This window comes from Crotalus tigris, unplaced genomic scaffold, assembly GCF_016545835.1.
Source record: "Crotalus tigris isolate CLP2741 ecotype Arizona unplaced genomic scaffold, ASM1654583v1 scf7180000018371.15429387391:27106975, whole genome shotgun sequence".
In the NCBI taxonomy this organism is placed as follows: domain Eukaryota; kingdom Metazoa; phylum Chordata; class Lepidosauria; order Squamata; family Viperidae; genus Crotalus; species Crotalus tigris.
In genome coordinates this window covers 2,305,944-2,330,714 of record NW_024096970.1, presented here as the reverse complement: position 1 = coordinate 2,330,714, position 24,771 = coordinate 2,305,944, and the positions used below count along the sequence as shown (strand labels likewise).

Sequence of the window (24,771 nt, the reverse complement as noted above, 5' to 3'; positions counted from 1 at the left end):
TGCTTCTATATTATGCTACTCTGATGTGATCCTTAAATTTCAGATTTTGGACTGAACCCTGTTAATTGTCTTAAAATCAGTTCTTTCTGATGAAAGCAACTTTGTTTTTTTTTTATAGGAATGCACACTAGAATTTGACAGAGGGAACTTAGTCCTATTAATTCTCCTGAACATTAGTGATATCCTAAGCAGGCTATTAGCCTCCCTGAATTAAATAAAAATAAATTAACAGGCAACTCTTTAAAAAAAGGTCACCAATTGTTGGAACCAAGCCACTGTATCACTTGTAAAAACATTTTTATTGAAATATCTTCCCCTTTCATGTTTTATCTGTATATAGAAGCCACTTCTTTTGATTCTGTATGGGCATCAGCACCTTTTCTGTGTAACATTCTATTTGTCTGTCACTTGATACAGCCCATGCAGATTTTATGTAAGTACCAGTACTCTATATCTTTCTCTAATCCTTATTATTAACTTATTAAAATGACCCTTCATAAGATACAGGCTATTATTTCTTTTAATGGGCACTAACTAATATCACTAGCACATATAATTTAAGTAACAATAACAACAGAATAACAGAGTTGGAAGGGACCTTGGAGGTCATCTAGTCCAACCCTCTGCTCAAGCAGGAAACCCCATATTATTTCAGATAAATGGCTGTCCAGTCTCTTCTTAATGGACCAGCCACAACTTCTGAAATAATAATAAATACAAAATAAACTGAACCTGGATTGATGTCCATGAGAAATAATGATTAGAAATGCTAGTTAGCTTAACCTCCACTTCTTTACTTCCAGGATATCTTGTTCACTTAAGCTTTTGTCTGGAACAATACCCGCTTTCTTTTGTTTTCGGCAACATTGGGAAAATAATGCACTGAAGAGGGCTTATATCCTATAATTTATTCTTTTTTAAAAGGGTGGAGTGAGAGATAATGTTTGCCTGTTGCTTCCTTCTTACATGAACATAGCAACAACATTTGCAAGGTATTCAAGTGATAAATATCTATCTAATGGGTTAGTATACAAGTTGGTTAAATGTTTAGTTTAATTTTCTGTGAACTACCATATTGTTGGATGGAAGGGTGGCTGAATTCTTAAAGAGCAAAACAATAAATATTGAAGTACAATTCTCTTCAAGTGCAGCTAATAAGGAGCAGTACCTTTTGTGGGTCTAAGTACCGGTTAGTACAAAAATACAGCATCTAGATTACTTCCTGGAATCAGTCCTCGGGAATACAACCACCCTTTTAAAAATATTATTTTCTGCAATCAAACGTTTTTGGTCTGTAATCTCTAAAAAGCTGAGACTGGGCATGTTTTCCTTCCCATAAGCTTATATAGAAATTAAAGTCTGCAGTGGAGATTCTTCTGTAGACTCTTACAAAAAGAGTTTGGCATGTTCTCCTCTGCTGTGATTGGCTACACTAGAATGGACACTTTCCTGGTACCAACCTTTCTATCTCACCAGTGTGCATTCTATTTGGGTCCATTTATATGTGGATGTTTGAGGTTTTTTAAATCATCTGATGGCTTTCTTAAATCATTGCCTATTATTTTAAAGGAGCCCAATTTGAGGATTTCATGTAAAAGGAGTGTTCATTCAAAAAAAAAAAAAACTACTTGTCCATATTGAAAAAAAAAATAGAAAATACTATATCATGAATGTCTATAGATAAATGATACATCTTTGAACGTTAAAAACTAAAGTTGCTTTAAGATGCCCATACGCTTACTAATGGAAACTGTATAATGAAAAACAGCTCCATAAAGTAATCCCCAACAAAGGTCAACCATATGACATGTTTGCCTTTTCAATAAAAGGTGGAGTTCCAGGATTAGTAAAGCAATGAGAAATAAACAAAAACAAGACACACACAGGTGCACATACAAAACACGGGAGTATCTGTAGGCTCTAGGAATATTACTCTAAATACCGTTCCTTAATGACAGCATTAAAAATTCATAAGCATATTTTTCTCCATAAAAACAGCTCACTTCTTGCATCATTGTATGTGATCATGTCTGAGTAATCTATCTCTGAAAAATAGTAAGGCCTCTGTCTGCCAAAAGCTACAAGCTCAAGCATACATGTAAGATGCAGTTTCTTTAATTTTTTAGATACAATATTTCGCAGTATGTCATAAAATCAAGTTTAATCATGAATATAATATGCTACGAGAAGAAATGTGTTCTCATTGCTTCTGTGTTTGTGAATCAATGTAAATCGTTCAAGATCTAGAACACAAGAGATGTTTGGATTCTGAACTCAAGTTCTCTTCCCTCTGCCACCAAAATATTCATAAACTCTAATACCGATTAACCTGATATTCTGCCAAAACACTACCACAGAGCTGATATAATAATTACAAAATCTAAAGCTGAGTCAGCATACTATGAACAACATATATTGTATCCTAAATGGGATATGGGACTGGGTGCAATAGTGCAATTTCTCTTTTTTATATATAGCAAAGGAGACTAGAATGAAAAACAAGTGAAGGATACTGTTTATTGATAACCTCTGTAAAGATTCATGGAATTACATTTTATGAGATACAACTACAAATCTTGTAGTTTCTTAAACTACTATTCAATATAATGGTTTAAAAATGATTGGCAAATATATTAATGTTTGTCAACCTATAGCAAGGCAGTATTTTTTTTCAGACTGTTTGTAATAAAACAAGAAAATTAAGACTCTGCAAAAATGGGTTATCATTGGATATTAGCTAGTTGCTCCTTCAAATTTCATTTTCAGACCAATCAACTAAATGCTGAATATATATTAGTCGAAGAATTAAAACTTATTGCCTAATTTAAGGGCCCAGTATATAAAGGGAATATTGAAATCTTCTGTTGTTCCAACTTATCATTCAGTTCATATCCAGAGAACAGCACCAAGAATAAAACCATAGAGGTACTGTAATAGGCTGCTACCCAAGTTTCTGAATAATGCTAATAAATTACAATTTATATCAGTTCAAGTTTTGGTCCTGCTTTTGAATACAAGAATTTCTATTCTGTTTGTTTTAAGAAGAATCTTTTTAATAACTAGAAAGGAATGAATGTACACCCTTCCCTGAGCTCTGTGGTCAGTTTATTTAGCCACAGTAGCAACACAGGTTATAGCTGTTCCACCACAAGTTATAGGAGAGGGACAAAAAAAAAAAAAAAAAATGATGGGCTGGCCCTACCATTATTAGCCAGCTGAACATCACGCCTAAGTATAATAGCTACTCTATATGAAGGAATAAACAGGTAACCAATTGCTCATCTAGGCTGATTTTTTTCTCTGCTCTTCTGAAACAACAACAAAGAATGCACCTACTCCAGAGACATGGACTAAAATATACCTGTATGTCCAGCTACCAACAAAGTTCCTGTCCTAGATAAACAAGTCATTTAAACACAACGTATTTAAATGATTTCACTGATCTGACATAATTTTATTGTTTCAGAACAAAAGAGTCACTTATAAGCGATGTATATCCTGTATTTTACAGATATGTTGCTTTAGAACTATACGAAACAACTAATTCTAAACTGATCAAGGTTACAAGTTTGAAACTGGTCTGCTAAACCACATCTTACACATAAATTCCATGTATACATCAGTACAATACAGGTCAGGAAGTGTTTCTTCTTTTTGATGATATTAAAAGGGAGACTTTTTTCAAGCCTTTTCTATGCTTTAAGAAAAGGAAAATCGGTAATGCCTATTTCAAAAACAAACAGAAATCAAAAGGGCATTTCAGGTTGTTGTAATCATTCTTGGTAAACTTGTTCTTACCTCTTTGCAATTTCCTGCATATTTGAAAATCAAGTTCCTTGGTAAAGATGATTCGGCCTGAGTTATGGTGCAACCTTCTGCAGAACTGGGTTCTGTGGGATGATCATTTACAATGTAGGTACACTTGTCTTCAAATTCAGCTTCTGTCCATAGAGTCATATCAGCATCCTTCATGTCCATTTTCATTATCAATATTGTCCTTTTTCTCTGTCCCTTGGAATTCACAATATATGGGCTACACTGTGCGGCAGCCTGGAAAATATATATATATATATATATATACACACACATTTGTCATTCTCTTTTCAGTACTGCTGGCAAGTAGATCTAAATGCCTATCTGGGAACACACTGAGGACATGAGCAGGACAGCTGAAAAGTTGCACTTTGGGGCTAACTTCCCTGACACACCATGTTTAATAGCTAAAGCTAGTGGGGGGAAAAAGAGAAATCCTCCACATCTCTTTCAGACTGTTTCTTTATAATCTGAATGGGGGGGGGGATGGTGATCTGAAAGCAAAAAAACTTGTGTACAACACAGCTTGTTGGAAAAGTGCACTAAGAAAGTGTCATAAACAAGGAAAGGAAAAGGAAGGAACTGCTTGCTGTCTGTGTCTCAAAGAGCTAAAAATGGAAAGTGCATGCTGGAAGAGCGGAACCTGGCTTGCTTTTTCCAAATGAGGAAGACTGAACTTTCCCACAACTTCCAACATACGAACAACTTTTAAAAACAACATCCCCCCTCCCTACCCTATATTGACTTCCTCTTATCCTCTGGTATGGAAAACTGAGGAAGGCTGCATCCTGTTGCTATCACTCCAGAAACAATCCAAAATAACTAGAAATACTACTCAATTAGCATATTCTTACATATTCCAAAAAGCATGTAAAACAAAAGTGAACTACGCTGAAAATAGTTCATGGCTTACAAGATGGATCACAATGCTTCTGTGTCTAATAGTGGCTACATAGTCACAAAATTCAGAGACAAGGTATTGTCTTTCATCTAGATTCCCCATCCATGGTGCAGGTACTATATGAAAGGCCTACCTTACAGTGTTTTAATATTATTGCAAAAAGTATTATTTGTCTTTCTTTAGAAAAGAGTATCACACCTTAAACACAGGGGAGTCGTATTATTATAGAAATATGAACAGATTTATAATAGTACAAATGTAAGATTTAGCTTTACAACTATCCCTACTGTAAAAGTAGCAAACTAATTTGCATATTAAAAACAAGTTAACTTACCATTCTGTTTCCCCCAAGTAAAAAGACAATGAATTAGATCAAGGGTCCCCAACCCTGGTCCATGGGCCAGTACTGGGCTGCGGCATGCCAGCAACTGGTCCGCACAAGCAAAGCCCCACCTGCAGGATACAGGCAGCACACGAAACCATGCACCCTCTGGTCCGTGGAAAAACCTCTCTCTATGGAACCGGTCCCTGGTGCCCAAAAGGTTGGGGACCTCTGAATTAGACTATAGCTTTTCCATAACAAAAACCTGAAGCTCCAGAATTATACTACTAATCCTCTGGACTGAGATCAAGTAGGTCCCAATACAAAGAAATATTTTGAAAAAGTTAAAAAAAAACCCCAAAACCTGCTTAATTCCATATTTTCTCACAGAATTCAACTCTGGCAGGCTTATTAGTTCTTCAGATAAATGCTGATAGGATCGATTCCACAGACTTTAGCACCATATGAAAAAAGCTTCACACTTTACACACTAGGAGAGCGAAGTAATAGTGAAACTCAACTGACAGTTGCTAGCAGCAGTGAAAGAATTAATCATCATAAAAATAAAGATCCCTTGAACTTTAAGGCACCTTAGAAAGAGCACTTTCAAGAAAAAAAATGATTGCCACTGTCAACGTGCTTCTTGCTGTGTTTCATTCAAAAAAGCCTCTCAAGCGATCTGAAAAAAAGTTGCTTACCAAGGTACAGTCCACAAATACTTCCAGCTGGCAGCCTGGCGTTTCAGGTAAGTCTCACACATATCTAAAGAGTAAACATTTCCCCTGCCTTCCACTTGGCCCGTGGAAGTCAGACTGACTCATGCCTCGAGATTTAACTCTTGTTGCTTGGGCTGGCTTCTCAATCACGAGTTCTCTCTCCCTGTCACAGGTGCTGCTGTTCTTAGGCTTTAACTTCTTTGAAAGACTGGAGGGCTGAGTGTTTCAGTCTCTACTAGCGAAACAGACTCTTCCTTTCTCCTCCCTGCTACCAAGTTTCCAACAAGCCAGTCATTTCTGATTTACTCACACTCAGAGCTGTCAAGAGCAGGGGTGGGGCTATACCTGCAAGTCACTCCGAGTTATCCAATGAAACTATAGTCAGAAGGAATTTTTCCTTTCTGAAAATCACAGCCATGCAGATTTTCCAATTAACGCATAAGCTGATTAATAGGCTGGTGGCACTGGAATTATCTTCCAAGGGAAGGAGAAATATTTGATGGTGAAAAATAATATAATGGGTTATATACTGCATAGGAACCCAGTATGAAGAATCAGATGTAAAACAGAACATTTTTTTTTATTCCTTATTTCTATTTCTAAATTAAGCTTTCCAGGAACATCAAAAACCAATTCAATTTCTGTTGATGACTTTATAACAGATATACAAAAGAGCAAAAAAAAATTGTTGTTATGCAGTTTGATTTGTCATAAGCTTTTAAAGTAAAAATAACATCCAAATTTTCTGTACAGCGTACATATTATTCCCCTCCCCCCCTTTTTACACCCCTTATTAAGATTAATAGGACTTTTACTCAAGGGAAAGTGAGCGCAAGACTGCAGCCTTACCTTTGTACTATTTTAAAATAGCATCAGTTAAAGAAGAAACAACACAGCTTTGCCCTGCAGGTGTTTTTGTAGAGAGTAGTTCAAATGCTAACGTAGTCCAGAAAGAAAATCTGCATTATTAAAACTTGTAATAGACACAATCACTTAAAGAGCGTGTCACTAATGAAATAAGTATTTGTGTGTAATAATTACACAGGCATGTGTTCTTGCCATTTCTTTTCCTTCTTTCCATATTAATGTGCTGCCTTGAAGGAAGGACATCCTGTGATGATGGCATACAATGTCCTGTTTGTCTATTATGAAGTACATTAGACCTCGCATTCCTATTTCTCATTACCAAACAAACCAGATGCATAACTTCCTTTAGTGGTCCTGGCCCTTCAGTGTGGAATCCTTCAGCTCACAACAATTGCGAGGTCGCATAGCTCCATGCACAGTCACACATAGTATCAAAAATACCAAGTCAGTTCAACAAAGGACAAGTCTCCTACTTTTCCTTTTTACCTCCCATCTTCAGACATGTTTATTTTATTGTGCCTTTCCTCTTGCGTAGGAAGGAACCTGTTTTGACTTGTTTTAAAAATACAAGTGAGTGTGTATGTGAGGATTTTTGTTATTTGGAGAACCAATCTCTGATTTTGTTCTAAAATACAGGTCATACCATAGATTTCTGAAGTTCTTGAAATTGTGAAGATGAACAGGGTTATTTGTTTGTCTAGAGATGACACAGTACAGAGAGTAGCATTTATCTGTGTAAAGACTTCTAATATATTCTAATCAAATATTCACAGATCACTGGGCATTACTAAGACATAGTATCAGACAAGTACCTGATAAGTCAACAAAAGAATTGACAGAGTTTATGCAAATTATGGAATATGCAATAGGAACAAACATTCAAAACAAAAAAATATCGATTTTGATAATTGATGAAGAATCAGAAGTTTGCTACATACTCAGTATTTTGTACTCAAATATAAAACTGTGGCTTCTATATTATGAGATAACTTGCACCTTATTACCTTCCTGTAACTAGTCCTTGACTTACAACAGTTTATTTAGTGACTGTTCAAAGTTACCACAGCACTGAAAAAAGTGACTTACGAGCATTTTTCACACTTATAACCATTGCAGCATCCCCATGATCAGGTGATTTATATTTGGATGCTTGACAACTGACTCACATTTATGACTGTTGCAGTGTCCTGGGGTCGTGATGACCTTTTGCAACCTTCTGGCAAGCAAAGTCAATGGGGAAACCAGATTCACTTAACAACCATGTTACTAACTTCATAAGTGCAGTGATACAGTTAACAAATGTAAAGTCATAAAATGGGGCAAAACTCCCCTCACTTAATAAATTTCTCACTTAGCAACATAAATTTTGGGCTCAATTGTGTTCGTAAGTTGAGAACTACCTATACTTCAAAGTCTGTGAATGTGAGAAAACTGGATAAACCAAACAGAAACTACAGATAAACTCTCCACAGTACCATAATAAACTATAATGGTCAATATGGCTGTCTGATTTTAATCTTGTGGAACAGCACAAACGAGGGGGGTTACTTCTGCATACAGCTCTACTAACAGGTATAGATCAGGTATGGCCAATATGACTTCCCATGGAAGCATTACAGATCCCAGTGCACAGTATAATCTGAAACTGCTTTGGTGTAAGAAGCAACTATGCTTCCCAGCCCACACATGCTCCTTCTAACATGAATGACCTGACTCACTTTAATATTCAGATACTCTTCATTCAGTACAAATGGTTCTGGCAACTTCATTGTTAAATAAAGCAGCCGTTTAGTGAAAATCATGGAACTGCAACCTTGCTTACAATTTTACCTCAGCTTTTCTTTGCTTCTTGCTACTTCCTTCAGCTGAACTGGGGTTCCTTCTGTTTCTCTTTCTCTTGTAGGGTAAATAAGCAAATAAAAATAAAAATGGGTTACATATGGTTGCCATTAATCTATGTGTCGATGTTTAATTTAGAATTTGCAGGATGGATTCCAAAGAGAAATGCCAGGACTCTAGTGAATCTTGAAAAAAGATTTCTTAAGAAATTGTCCCTGAATATACTTACAATGTCAGAAGGATATGATCCCAAATAGGTGGGTGAGCCCAAATGGTAGGAAAGGTTTCAAATCATGACAAAAATGGGGAAAAGGGCAAACCTTACAGCTCTTTTCCTCCAGCCCTTTGGAATGCTCATCCCAGCATTAAATAAAATTTAGATGCTGAAAAAAAGAACATGGTGGCTTTAAGAACTGTGACACATGGTGACTGTTCTAAAGGCAATTAATTATTATAATCAGGGCTAGTGTTTTCCTTAGTGATATTGGATACCATGAAAAACAGCATAATTAATAAACAAAATTATTCCATTTGCTTGCTGCCTTAATTGGGAAAGCAACTCCAAGTGAGATGCATAAAAAAGATTAAAAAACAATAATACAAGAATAAATTGTAAACTTTCTGCATATTGGGAAAATAAAAGAAGACCTAGTAATTCATAATTTTTACCTATTTGCTACATTTTGACAGGCAGGCTCTCCATGCCTCTCTCCTCAATTAGAGACTGCCACCTACACGGGACATGGAAACAGGCCTTTTCAGTTGCAGTTCTTTAGAATAGGAGGCTATTCAAATGGCTTCCTTCTAGTTTTGGAAAAAAAAATAGTGAAAACGTGGTTATTCCATCAAGCCTTGGTGGTTGAGCTGTTGGGACTACTCTGTCAGATAATGAATTAGTTTGATGGAGCAACTCATAAGCCCTCTAAATCAGTGGTTCTCAACCTGTGGGTCGGGACCCCATTTGGGGTCGAATGACCATTTCACGGAGAGTCCCACAAAATGACATTTCTTTACAAAAGACACCTCCAACAAATCAATTTTGCCAGATCTTACTGAATAGACAGAAGTACAGTAGCTGGGGAGCTGGTTTTATCAGTATCCAGATCCTATTTTTATGAAAATCTTTATATGGAAAAATTAAATACCTTCAATACTTGAATTGTTTCCAGAAATAACTCAATAAAAATAGTCCTCATTTAACAACACTAACTGGGATAAGAAACTCCATCATTGAGCAATATACTAGTACGTTGAAAAACCATGTGGCTACATTACTTAGTGACAATAGTTCTGGCAGTCCTGGTTGCTGTTGTTAAACAAGGACTACCAGGGTTGTTAAGCAAGGACTTCACATGACAACTTCCTGCTGACTTCCCCATTGACTTTGCTTGTGAAAAGCTGGCAAGGAAGGTCACAAGTTGTAATCAGGTGACTCTGGGATGTTGCAACAGCCACAAATTCAAGATCCAGTTCTAACTACCGTTCCGGCTATCCTAAATGTTAACAGTTGCTGAACAAGTGATCATTAAATGAGGACCACTTGTATTTTGAATTGTGTCCATAATTGGTAACCAGTGCAGCTTGCAGAATAAAGGAATTACACATGCAAAATGAGAAGTATCCATAACTACTTACACTACTGCATTTTGGACTGGCTACAAAGTCTGACTGCCTAGGAGTAGCCCAATGTAGAGCACATTGCAGTAGTCCAAATTGGGAGGAAGTGTCCAGAGCATCAGGGATTGCAAGAATGGCTAACTGACCCAAGAAGATTCACAGATGATGCACAAATGCATCTGAGAAAGGCCTACCTGGCTCTGGTTGCTACTTCTCACAGAGCAGGAGCCAAGTATCCAGGAGGACCTTCAAATTATATGCCATTACTATTTGGCAGAGTGCAGTCCTACCCAGAACTAAAAATGGTAAGTCCAAGAAAGCAGAAAGTATTTAAATACAGAGCAACTCAGTCTTGTTAGGGTTGAACTTGGCCCCTGCAAGCCTTAATTAATGGATCAATGAATCCATAATTATTCTGTTTTGTATGAGGGATTTTATCCCTCAAGTCCCAAAATGATTTGAGTGCCCTCCTACTACACATTTTGACTTCTATAGGTAGTAAACTGCTATTTGTGTTTGACAGCAAAATATATTGAGCTAGGCCTGGTTCTAATAATATTTAGCCAAAATACGTTATTACTTTATAAAGTCTTATTCAACATGGTATATAGTGTAGAATATATTACAACATATTACATATGTACAGAGTCATAATATGTATATCGAATTATGAAAAGAAATAAGACATATTTGTACTGTTTATATATCAAGATATCTTTTGACTTCTTGGGTGTTCCAAGCAATTTGTCATTCCTGCCTCCCCCCATATTAATATTTAGAAATGTATTATTGGGCTGGCAGTTTGTTGTTTTTACATAGAGTTCACTCATTCCATCTGGAATTTGCAAACTCAGTGGTGCTCATTTCAGAAAACACACTTTTTAATCATACTTTTATTGTTCCTTTTCTGTTCAGAGAAAACCTCAATTACATTATTAGTCAGCATTTCTCAGACAAGACCTTCTCTCTCTCTCTCTCTCTCTCTCTCTCTCTCTCTCTCTCTCTCTCTCTCTCTCTGCAGTAGCTTCTAGCCCAGCAGCAAACCCTGAGAGACCTGTGCTGATGTCAGAAAATCTGTCTTCACCCTCACCCACTTCACTTCCTTTGATGCTGTCATCTCATGCCACTGAGGCTCAGCAGTAAGTGAATGTTACTTCAGCTTCAAAAAGTCACTGGAGTTGTCTTTCGTCTCCTGCATGCCTCTGCTTGAAGGCTATTTTTTTTTTCCCCCAAAAGATTGAGCCGGCAGAACAGCGCAATGGTTGTGAGAAACTGACTTCAACAGATGATATTGAAAATGCTATAGGGGCATTAATATAGATCAGAAACTAAAGCAGTTTGTTGTTGTTGTTTTCATATTCTCCTGTTCTTTATACAAACAAGGCTACCGGTAGGAACAAATTGACCCTATCAATGGAAAGAAGAAAACCTTTTGTTCTCCAGTTCTTTTCTTGGCAGACCTGGTTCCGGCTCTATAATGTACTTTCAGAGAATAGTTCTAAGTATGATCTGACTGTAGTCATCTTTTACATTTAAAGAAACAAATCTTATGAAGGGAAAAATGTTTTATTAATTACTAAAAATCTGAGAAGGCTTTTTACTAGTATAAGTTATCAGTATAAAATCGGCAGAGAAAAAAGGAGTATATAAGGGAAGATGAAGCCATTTGAATTTTTGTTATGCAATATTGCCTCTGAAAAATTCCACAAATTTTGGAAAAATTACCCTGTGGATTCCAAGGTAAATCTTGGGTTATCAATCATCTTGATAACATAAATACTCCAAAATACTTTCAATGTGTTAAATTCTCTCTAGAATAAAAATAAACATAAATTTAAAATTGGCCCCAAATTCATTAAAAGCTGTAAAGTTTTAAAAGCTCTCAAACTTTGGTAAGCTCCTAGCTAGAAGGCTTTTCAATGATTTTCTAAACATTTATTAAAAGTAGATATCTTTCAGTGTAGCTGGACTCTCTATGTTTACATGGATCAATCTACACAGTTTCCTTGGCAGCAAAATAGATTTGGTTTGCTATTAAATTCTTCCAGGATATTTTTTCAACTTTCCAGTTTAGCATGGAGTTCTGGATTTCTTAACGATCTCCCCTCCAAATATTAATTAGATCCAAGCCTTCTGTGCTTTTTTCAATTGGCCAAGATTTTCTAGAGCAGGGGTTCTCAACCTTGGCAACTTTAAGACTTGTGGACTTCAACTCCTAGAAAGTTGCCAAGGTTGAGAACCCCTGCTCTAGAGACATCCATCTTTACTTATAGAGCATAGTAGATTATTAAATTGCCTACCCTTAAAATTGGAACAGTAAGTGCAAATGTATCAGGAAGATCTGGATCTCATGGTATTCATGCCATGCTTGCTGTTTTTAAATTTACATTAATTAATTCAATAAGGTCTTTATGCCATATTTAATGCCATTGCTATGTACTGAAGCTTGAGCATCCATTCTTCATGTGTAAATTGACTTCTATCCATATTCTTATGGTTTTTTTAAATATCTGATGTTAAAGAGGTTAGATATTAGAAAAACATTAACTAGAAATGCCAGCATGCATACATCTATTCAGAAATTTTGCTGAGTTCAATATCTCCTGATATACCAATGGATGTAACATTCCAGTCTAACCAAAAAGACAAATAATTTATTATTTTACATGGCCTTGGTTGGTGATCATTTGCTCTTAAAACACCTAACAGAATCAGGTGTGTGAAGTTTTTTTTTTTTTTTACTTCACCAAAATTTAACTCTCTTTAGTGTAGTGCTAAAGGCTGGCATTCAAATTTCTCTTTTATATGTATTAAACTATCAGCTTATACATGAAAGTTCAGACCTTTTTAATGTATTTGAAGATGTACTACTAGCTGGTTAATCTGGTCTAAATTATGTATAAGTCCCTCTTTAAAGGAGATGAGAGGTCCAGAAATGGGAAAAACAAACAAATAAAATATATGAAGCTAAATTCCTTTCCAGGATGATTTGCAAAGGAAGCTAAAATAGTTTCTAACAGTTTTTCATTAACACCATTAATGACAAATTCTACTTCTAATAGTCCGCAGCACAAGGCAAGCAACATTCTAAGTATAACTCAATTGTACTTTTAATTAATTGATTTTCACTTATTTTCTGGATTTTGCATTAAATTTAGAATGTGTGAAACAGAAGTGAAAATTTCTCAGACCTAGAAATAAATTGGTGGTTGAAGAGGAGTGACTGTATTATATTTAGAGAAAAATATGAGGTAATCTTGAGAGAAAAATAAAAGGTGACCTTGACAGGAAGGTTTACTGCAGTCCCCTTTTTTTTTTTTTTGTTTTCAAAGTGCAGGCATGCCTCTTGAAAATTATCAAAACAGTTTCCAAACTGAATCACAAACAGAATCCAAACTGAATTCTACTTGTACACGTTGCTTAGTCTAAAATGCGATTATTAACTTAAAACCAAATGAACCTTATCTAAGCTACACAGAAGATCCTTCCCTTTACATTTACATGATAGGTAAATTATCTGCCATTTTGAAGGTATCCTCAGTAATGTGTAACCTATCAGTGATGCTCATATCCTTTTCCAATTACAGAAGCTGCAAGTCTATAAAGAGTCCTCTAGTCTCCTTAAATAACTCACACCTTCTTCTCTTTTCTGAACCATATAAAAAAAAAAAAACCCACAAAATCTTTACAAAACAATGAGGGCCGAGAGATTCCTCCTCCCCACTCTTACAACTATGCATCCTGACTTTATCAACAGGCTGTATCAACAAGCTATTGTTTCCCAACAGGGTTTATGGAAGAAGGTGGTTAATGTTCAAATAGGTTTTTCTCGGTTCCACTCAAGGGATATCAGCTGCTGACAGAAAGTACCCTAGAGTTTTTTTTTTAACTGCTTCCTTAGGAAGACAATAAATCAAAGAGCAGCATGGACCTGACTTGGAAACACCTGAAGCTGAAGCTGGTTTGCTCTTTTATTTCCAGAATCAGTAACTTTTGAAGAAAGACCAAGCTTCATGAAAGTGATAATCCCACAATAGAGAGTCCATTAAAGGTATTAAAGCATCGGCAGCAGCCTGATCGGCAAGACAATAGACAATTAAAGCTGATAAAACTGAAATACTTGTTGCTGTTCTAATTCCATGTAATTATGTGCTCCTTGTCGCTGCCTCCTGTACACAGGGATGAGGCATGCTTCTTTAATCTTCAAAGTACCTGACCTAGTTCCTCTTGTGGTCTTTTCAGGACCTGTTTTATTCCCATCTGGATCTATGTTTTCTCCTTCTCTTTCTCTGAACCATTATGGAAAATTAGTATAAAGGGGGGGGGGAGAAAAGAGAAAGCATCAAAATGCAATTTGTTGATCAATATTTCTGGAGCTCCAAACAGTAAACATTGATCAGCCAGCTGCCGTTTATCAAATTCAATTGTTATATATTTTTTTAATTGTTATATTACTCAATACTCAAAAAGTCAAGCGATACTCTATGAGAAGTCAAATTATTATATGAAAAGAGGATGCTAAAGTGGTATGGTATGCCTCACCTGAACATCGTTGCACACATAGACAGACGCATACACTTGAGCAATCTCATTCTCCTTCACCGTCTCACTGCATTTCAGAGAAAGCTACATACGTTTGAATATATGGGGTTTTTCTTTTCTGATAAGCCATATGCACTGGAATACCAAATATATTCATGTTGATTATTTTCCATCATACAGTACTTTTCTTTTAAAAATTATTCAATTGGAGTAGTTCTTGAGTTGTTTATGGGCAAGTCAGCAAATCAAAACCTGTGGAACTACTTACATATAGCATTTACAAGAGCAGTAACTATTTACATCTGTTTATATACAGAAAGGGGGGGGAGGAGAATAAGTGGATACTAGATGCAGAACAGAATATTTAATCCTCTTTTTGATTAATAATTACAGAATATTTGAGTTAGATGCAGAGGAAAACAGAAAATATTATTGTAGCAATGCTTTCTGCTAGGAAAAAAACTATCAAATTATGTGTAAAGTATGTTACTACTGCAAATTTCACACCGGGGTCATTTTCCTACTTGTTAGAATTGCAATATGGCTTTTATACTCTAATATGACAGTATATTATGACAAATCAGAATAATCCTTTATTTTCAGGCATGTGTAATTTCATACCATATATTTGTGATATTTTCATTTTTTGGGGGGGATCAGGAACTCTAAAACTCTCATGGACTTCTTTACTTAGACCGTAGCCACTAAATAAAGCAGACTAAATGGTTTATTTGATCTCCAGTTAAATTTTCCCTAGTGTTGTTTGCTTGTTTCCTGAGTCAGACTGCCTGTCTGATAGGAACCAACATTTCTAATGTTCCACTAATTTCCCATTTGTTTCAAGTGCTGCTTTTAAAAACAGTTTACTTAGAATCTCATTTGAGATCCTACAATTTTTCTTGTATAGTATAACCTTTCAATTCCCTTCCCAACTAGGTACTACGATGTAACACATACAAAGTACTTTTTTTTTTTAAAGGGAGACTGCTGATAAGGAGTCTGTAAATGACAACTCACCCTGTATTTCAGCATATTGAGCTACCACATGCTTTGCAATGAGCAGAGAGAACAGCTTGCTATAAAGAATGCCCTCAATCTGTTGTTTTCATTTAGGATAACAATTGGGCTTTGCAAAGAAAAGACCAAGGCAATTCATACTAAATTGGACCTGCCAACTGCAAGTTGGAATATTGCAAATAATTTACTTTCCATGATAAAAGCCAAAACAAACAGCACCCAGCAGGGCCCCAGCTGATAAAACTGTGTCAAAACTCAAACCATTTGTCAAAGGGGAAGGATAGGAGTGAGCTAAAAGATGGACTCAGGAAGCAGAATTATCTGGTGCAAGACATTAACTAGTATAAATACTGGCAGTGGGGAGGGTGGAGTAAATACATTTACTCAGCAATATCTTGAACTACCCCAAGAAAAATCATTCATAAAACTGTCTCGGCTGTGTCACCCATACATTCATTTGCCACAGCACAGCAGTATTTTCTCTCCACTGCATATAATCATTGTATTCCTTTAATGCACTGAAAACTTTGAGCTATAGACATATGACACAGAAAAAGAGTGATTAAGCAAAAATAAAAAAAATGTTTTTCATTTTTATCTCCAGATAACAAAATCTTCCAATCATACAACAGAACTACCACAAATCCTCACCTCTGTTGCACAATTTTAACCTGATAATCATGTCAGAAGAAAATATTTTAATAGTATCTTAAACAATGCAAAGCTACGTAGTCTTATTATAATGACTGGCTATGAATTTATCAGTATAAAATCAAATAGAAAATAAGGGTTGTTTTTTTTAAAAAAAATGCTTTTATGTTTGCAAATATATCCATTTTAGTAAGTTACCTATATCGTCTACAATAAACAGTGTTACAAAATACAAGGTAAATATGGGCTATCAAAATAATTGAAAGACATAAAGCATTTTAGCTCCTTAAAGCAAGTGACAGCAAAAGGTGTCAGAATCATGCTTAAAGTGCATATGCAAAGACAATTATTTGATGCATAAAATGTAAGATTAATGTTTAAGATGTTTAGCAGTACCTTTGATTAGCCATAGAGGATAGGCTTCCAGTCTTCATTCACAGACCATTAGTTTTTAGTCCATAGGTATATCTTCCATAACTCTCCACGCACCATGAGCCTGCCCCAACACACACTTGGGCAAACAAGAACACACAACACACATACTTTCTACTTCTCACTCCAACTCTCATCTAACTCTGCCTACAAAATGACTTGGATTTTAGAATTTCTCCCTGGAGAGTCCCCTCCTCCCTCCCCTTTCCTTCCACTCCTCCCCATTCTGTAATTAGGCTTAACAGGAGCAATTAACAAAATCAACTCTGCTTAGGTTGGTGGTGGGTGATAATGCTGACTGACCTTTGAAAAATAAGCCAAAAAAAAAAAAAAAAAGAAAGAAAATTAAGACATTATCCACTACCACCATCTGATTTAATCTTTTATTATCTAAACAAGGTAACATTCAAACACAAGTTTGTTTTTTAAATCTTTCATCAGTAAAAATTTGATCAATTTCTGACACTTCATTTTTAGTAAATATGAAAAGATTCAGTTGTGAGATTAAATGGCAATTACATTTAATCTTAAACAAAATGTAATGACAAGTACATTTAATTTTTTAAAAAAACAACAAAGAAAATATGCACACTGCATCATACTTGCAAATTAATTACTGTTGGATTAATTTATATAAATGCGTTGGAACTACTCTCTCAGAGACAGTTCCATAGCTGGAGTTGGGATAGCATTTCATCATTTTAGACTGATTTGCAATTTGAGGGTCCTTCTTGACTTGATCTGTTTTCTGATGAGTGGGTGGCAGTTGTGGCTTGGAGAGTCTTTGCGCAAGTTCATCTTGTGCACCAGTTGCACCTCTTCCTCAACCAGGAAACCCTCCAGACAGTTACTCATGCCCTGGTCACCTCACAACTGGATTACTACAATGTACTCTACAGTGGGCTTGCTTTGAAGACTATCCAAAAGCTATAGGTCAGTGTTTCTCAACCTTGACAATTTTAAGGCATGTGGACTTCAACTCCCAGAATTCCACAGCCAGCAATGCTGGCTGTGGAATTCTGGGAGTTGAAGTCCAAATGCCTTAAAATTGTCAAGGTTGAGAAACACTGCTATAGGTGATACAAAATGCAGCAGTGCAAGCAGTAAAGGGCACCTCCTAGAATGCCATGTATTAGCACTGTTACACAAACTTTATAACTAGTGGGCTCCAGGTACATTTAAAGATACTGGTCATTACCTGCACATCCCTTTATGGCATAGGGCCTGGATAGCTGAGGGACTGGCCACCTCCAATTGTTTCTGCCTGCCTAGTACATTCTGGCAGAATGGGTATGCTCCCGTCTCTTTCCATTAAATGTTGCTCGTTATATTATGGGACTAAGAAAGTGTGCCTTCTCTGTAGTGGCCCCTACCCTCTGGAACGGCATCCCTCCAAATTATAGGATGGTACCTGCCCTCCTTGGGTTCTGGAAAGCACCGAAGATCTGACTTTGATTGGTAATGGAGCTGTGGTTGATGTGTTAGGCTTGTTTTGATTTGTTATTGTTTGTTTTAGTTGGGATGCTCTGCACACAAAGTTTCAGTCCTTCTTAAATGCAACTACTGTATACTGAGCATACTGTATACTTTTTACTGAGTAAACAGAATGGAATGGACCACCTTGGTCACTGCAAACTTTTTTTTTTGTACCTTTTGACCTGAAAATAATCACATTCCATTTTAAAGATATGTTTCATATATATTATATATGGCTTTTGTGTGTATTCAGAAAAAGCACAATTACATCATGCTGCAAGAAAATTCTGCAGGTATCCTTTTAATATTCATGTACGGTATATAAATGCCGTAACTTGTAAATGGACTAACATCATGTAACATTTCAAAGCATAAATACCTTCCATGTTCTTTCTTTTTTATTTTGTCATTTTATAATAGAAAAGAACAGGTGAATTAGTTTTCTATTCACGCATAACTAGTATTACACACAAACACACACACACACACACACAGAGAGAGAGAGAGAGAGAGAGAGAGAGAGAGAGAGAGAGAGAGAGAGAAATTGTTAACTATCTGATAGTTTGCAACTAATGCCATATGAGAAAATACCAATAAGAAGCTCAATGTATTTTGGCACTAATAAGAAATGCACAATTTCAAATTTTCTAGTATTGAACTAATAGAAAGCAACTGTCATCCAACAAAAAGGGGAAGAATTCTTTTTCACAAGGAGTAATAATTTTAAAAATACTAGTACAAGCAAACCTATATAAGCCTCACAGAGATGCATTGTGGTAAGATGAGAGGCTAATACATTTTACAAATAAATAAATATATAGGCAACTGAACATGTTTTTAAAAAAAAACAAAACAAAAAATAATGTCAACATAAAGTAAGGCAAATCACCAATGAGATTTTAAAAGCAACAATTTATGTGTTACATGCCTCAATAAAAAGAGATTTATTTATGGCATAAAATCAGTAGCATTTGCTATCCTGGAAGGGCAACAACAGTAGTATTATGCATAGTAATTGGTGTTTAGCAAATCCATGTTGATACTCTAGTTATTGCAAAAAATAAAAATTGAAAAAAATATGCTACGTGAGTACAGACGTAAAAAATGGACTGTAAATAAGTGCCATTGATTTGATTTAGGCTTCTGTTTGCAATAATGGTGAATATCTGTAGCTTGGCTGTAGGATGAGGGTGAAGGTTCGTTCTCCGAGCTTGTGGGTTGATTTCCGAACGTTTCATAACCAGGCTAGGTAACATCTTCAGCGGAGTTTAGGGGATGTCAGTGTCAGTGTTCTGCTTATAAGGGCTTCAGGTGTGGCTGTGTCATTGAGGGTCTTGTAATGGGTCCGGTATGAGTCATCAGTGAGAGGACTTGTGATAGGACGGTTACATCACGTCAGGGTCATTGGGAGGTGACTGCTGGTGGGAGGGGGGCTTGTGTGGGTTGGTTGAGGGTCATGCTGTCTATGGTTGGCTGTGCAGTTTTGGATTCTGATGGGTTCATAGGCTGGTTGTAAGTTGATGTGTCTGTTGATGGAATCGCTTATGGAGTGCCAGGCTTCGAGAGGTTTCTGTGCATAATGTAAGATGTTTACAAGTCCATGATACTAGCTTGCAAGATATCCGTGACTGAATCATACAAAATGCTTACAAGACTGAAATAGAGTGTTGTATGGAGGAGGAAGGGAAGCCAGAGATATCTATCTTAGGGTGTATCTGTATTATCTCTGTTTTTTTTGTGTGCAAACATTATTATATTGTTGTAATATCCAAGAACAACTGATTTATCAGGAACAGATTGAAACAGAACAACATCTGCCTTGTTGATGGATGTCAGCTCTACAGAATATGCATATAATAGCTGTGCACAAAATATGACAGTCCAATTTCCTACAAATTTTCACAATTCTAAATCAGAAACTTTGACATTAAGGATGGAATATAAAACTTTTCTTCAGAATTGGTAGGATGTAACTCATAGGGTGCTTGTTGTAGAGGAAAAAGAAAATAGAAGGAATATTATGAACTCTAATTTGAGCCCTTGAGCAGTTTTTGAAACTTGATTATATTTATAGTTGCATAGTCCAGAATCCGGTACATAATGGGAAATCTAGAAAGGCTGGTCAAATGTCCAGTGGCCATGAAGTCGTGCCCATATAGTTCTCAGGATTTTGTGCTTGTGGGCCATTAAGTATTTATTAAATTTATATGCTACCCATCTCACTATCGAGTGACTCTGGGAGGCTTACAACACACCATGAAAAGAAGAAGATAATACCATTAAAATATTAAAATTAACAGAAGTTGGATGAAACTAAGAACCAGTACACAAGCCGGATGGGAGGGGTGTGTGTCTTCTACTTAATTCACTAGTCACCTCCAGCGTGAAGCGCACCCATCAAGGGCCCCAAGCCAATTGGCAGAGCTAGTATGCGTATGTTCAAGCAGCACTTGTTTCATCAGCAGATACACTACACTGGGATTGGCTAAACATATTTGGCTGCCTCTAGTATTCCTGTTCCTTTTCACGTAAAGAAGAAAGCTGCTGACAGAATTTTACTTCAACACAGATAAAAGTACTCACTACTACATTAGAGACCCTAGGCTACAGGAGGGGACTGGAGGGAATGGGAGAGGGTGAATGATTGATACAACTTTCTCCTCTAACAGCCATAGAGCAGACATGTCAAACACAAGGCCTGGGGGCCGGATGCGGCCCGTGAAGTGGTTTCATGTGGCCCGCAAAGCCATCCTGGAAACAGTGAGGGAACGGCCCCTGCTGCCTTGGCCCTGGCTCAGGCCGGCTGGGAGCCAATGTACAATTTTGTGGTGGCCATCTATGCTGAAACGCATTCAGTCTTGGCTCCACAAGGCTGTCTGGAAACAGCGAGGAACCTAGAGAACCTTGAGCAGCAGCCTTGAGGAAGTGGGGCTGGGCTTGGTGCTGCGGGTGCTCAAGGGCCAGTCTGGGCATTTGACCTCTGCTGCCCACGGCTCCGGGCAGCCTGCATCACCAACCCCCCCCCCCACATGGCCTGAGAGGAACATTGAGGCTCCCCCAATGGACCATGCCTTGGCATTTGCCCTGGTCCCACCCCCTTCTGCCAGAGACCCTCAGATCTGTCCCACTTCTGTCCAGGCCCCCACAGGCACCCTTGACGCGACCCATGTAGAGCTGGCCGCGCCCAGCCAGTAGGCCACACCCACTCCATCCATGCCCACCCATAGGCCACACCCACCCTGGCCACACCCAGCCAGCCCCCTGAGGGCAACCGCAATGCTGATGCGGCCCTCAATGAAATTGAGTTTGACACCCTGCCATAGAGCAACCGATTCTCTGCCACCACTGCTCCCCAGCACTTGCTACTTGCAGTTATAGCCTCACGGGCTATGGTAGTAGAGCTAATAGTTGGAGAGCACCAGGAGAACTAAGTATTACCTTGGTTCCCTAATGGTTTGAAAGAGACCCAATAAATTTCTCAAAAGACAAAATGCCAATCTACCCATTCAGCTGTTAGAAAGTAACGCAGTAGTGGTAATTGCCAAGTCTCAAGCTTAGTGCCAGTTGGTATTGTGAATGCAGGTTGTCCTCGCCTTACAACAGTTCATTTAGTTACCATTTGAAGCTACAACGGGCTGAAAAAAAAGTGAAATGTAACTGTTTTTCACACTTAGGAACGTTGTGGCATCCCCATAGTCGCATGATCAAAATTCCAACACTGGGCAACTGACTCATATTTATGACAGTTGCAGTGTCTCAGGATTACGTGATCCACCTTTTGTGACTTACTAAGAAGCAAAGTCAATGGGGAAGGCAGATTCACTTAACCACCGTGTTGCTAACTTAACAACTGCAGTGATTCACTTAGCAACTGTGGCAAGAAAGGTTATAAAATGGGGCAAAGCTCACTTAACAAATGTTTCACTTAGCAACAGAAATTTTGGGCTCAATTGTGGTCGTAAGTTGAGGACTACCTCTGTGATATGAACAGACCACAGACTTCTTTATGAAGTTCATTAAAACATCCTATTTATAGAATATTGCTCACTATTTTCAATTATTTTAAAAACATATTTTGGGTAAACAAGATTATTATTCATTAATTTTCAAGGCTTCCATTAATTTTAGGAAATGGTTACTTAAATATGAAAAGATCAAGAAGGATTACACCATGCTAAAATAAAAGCCGACCCTGCTTTCAATTATAGTTTTGTCAATTGGTAAATAACACCTCTATTAATCATTTTGATTAACTATGAACACTACAAGATACCAGCATCATGGCCCATATGTTCTGCTCCAGTCCCCCAAATATTAAAAGCTTTTTAATTGATTTACCTAAAGAACATTCAATAGATTCAAGGTGGTGTCCAGCCAGGAAATCCCAAAAGAAGATGAGAAAAAGAAGGGATGGTGACGCTAAACGTATTTCTCGGTTTGTTTTTCTCTTTCTCCTGGACTCACTGTTAATCTAATCATGTCCTGTAAAGCTCCTTTTCAATAATATAAATAAATAGATAAGACAACACATACTTTGGCTCCTGTTCTTCTTGGAAAAGCCCTTCTGGTATAGTCAGTGTTCCTTTCAGAGGGCTATGTACATCAGTACATTTTTTATCCTGGAGAAATATTTAGCTTGGCTACCAGCCAAGGAATTCTGGAAGAATAGAACGTATTAGAGGATTTGCCTTCCACGTGTTTGGCACGCGTCACAGAAAAGTCTGTTCTTTTTTTTTTTTTGCTTTGCTTTGCTTTCCTTTTCTCCTTCTCTCGCTCTCCCTTCTCCCTCCCTCCTTCCCTCCCTCCCTCCCTCCCTCTATCAAACAACAGCTTTGTCAGAAAAAACACAGAACTCATAAGAAGAGTTGGGCATTCTCTATTTTGGCATAGTGATATTATTTCATATAAGGCAAATTTAAATAATCTATTTACAATATAGTTATGCTTTTTTAATTTAAAAAGCACTTCAGGCAATGTTTTAATTTCCCTGTTTCTTCTGAAAAAAAAAAACACAGTAAAAAAATCTTTACAACTAGAAAAGCACAGGATAGCTTAACTGCACTTTATTTTATGGGGACATATTTTAAAGGTATTTTTACCATCTACAAAATCCCTTGACCCAGACTTAAAAACACTGTCACCAAATAGCTGTATCATAAACTTAACTCTATACAATTAGTACATTTTTCTGTCTTTTGACTTAAGTGTGTGTTCTGCTTCTTCTTATGGAATTTCCAATTTCTTCACTATTTCTATTGCCAAGTTACAGAAAGAAAATAGCTTAAGAAATATTTCTATTAGGTTTTGTAGCACTCTGGACTGTCAATGACAGCTTAATTAGAGAAGCCAGGGTGATGTTTGGTTCAACAGATGGTGCTACAATAGAAATCTACAAAGATAACGGAAAGCTTCAACAGCATTAAACAGGGGAGCTTTTAACCAGCTACATTTAATTCAGTACAGTGAGTGCATGGATCCTTTTTATATTTATTCTGACTTCTAGGAGTCTCTAAAAGAAACAAGATATACTTTGGCTAAAGGATAACCAATATAAGAAGTGAAGTAAGACATTTCTAGAACTGGCTGCATTTGTCACTAAATGGTAAGACCCAGTTCAGAAAATACAGAGATTTGTAATGCAGTCCCTAAAATGTTTGGATAACTAATTCTAAAACTCAGAGAATCTAGGAAGCAGTAGCAATTCCATTGTCCTCTGATGTTTCTAAGCTCTATATCAGTGGTTCTCAACCTGTGGGTCGGGACCCCATTTGGGGTCGAACGACCATTTCACGGGGGTCGCCAAACAAGGCTGTCCGCCATTTTTTCCCCCTTTTCTTTGGCCATGCCCCTGGCACCCAGTGATGTATAAGTGGTTGGGGGTCACCACAACATGGGGAACTGTATTATGGGGTCGCGGCATTAGAAAGTTGAGAACCACTGCTCTATATGATGACCAGAATGATTTGTAGTATTATTAAACTATTCAATAAGGCAAACCAAAATGCTTAACAGAGGTTTCTCAATAACTTCTACTTTGTTCAAAGGCATAACTTATTTTGCTTACAAAACGGCCACACCATGGAAGTTTGCCATATTCTTCACTAACTCATTGCCTCCAGATATGTTGCATTTCAATTTCCATCAGCCCCAAACACTACTACTGTGATAATTTAAATCCAACATATCTGACAAGTTGATAAGTTATGGCATAGTTCTAGTGTTCTCAGAGGGTGGGTATACCCCACTGTAACCTTTAAAATACTGGAGAAAAAAAGGGTGTTAGAATGGCTAAAATAGCATCTATTTCTAGTAAACATTATTTAAATTATCAGATGTAGATGGGCCAATGCTGCTGCTGGATATTTGTCTGCATGCTGTCCAGAACTGTTAAACTATTATGCCACTTAGTTTTAAGTACATATTATAAAATGCAACAGTCACGCATTGACCCATTGTAGTCTGTAAAATGCAGGATGGGCACTGTAATGTATCAATCAACAATTGATATCTTATACTTCATAACAGGGATGTCACGGTAATATACCAGGTTTAATTTTTAAAAAAATATTATTCCATTA

The 24,771-nt window shown here is 37.0% G+C and overlaps 1 protein-coding gene across 6 annotated transcripts in view; it reads right to left on the bottom strand.

Moving 5' to 3' along the window:
• Positions 1-24,771, bottom strand: part of PRDM1 (PR/SET domain 1) — a 111,062-nt gene that overhangs the window by 25,248 nt on the left and 61,043 nt on the right. For 2 of the 6 annotated variants that reach the window (XM_039351088.1, XM_039351089.1), the window contains one exon: positions 3,799-4,050. In XM_039351088.1, coding sequence (XP_039207022.1) covers positions 3,799-3,984 — 186 coding nt within the window. In that variant the 5' untranslated portion in view covers positions 3,985-4,050. Of the gene's footprint in view, positions 1-3,798; positions 4,051-5,734; positions 6,176-18,572; positions 18,592-22,726; positions 22,862-24,771 lie in introns of those variants that run through there. The other 4 variants (XM_039351090.1, XM_039351092.1, XM_039351087.1 and 1 more) reach the window with 4 other exon arrangements.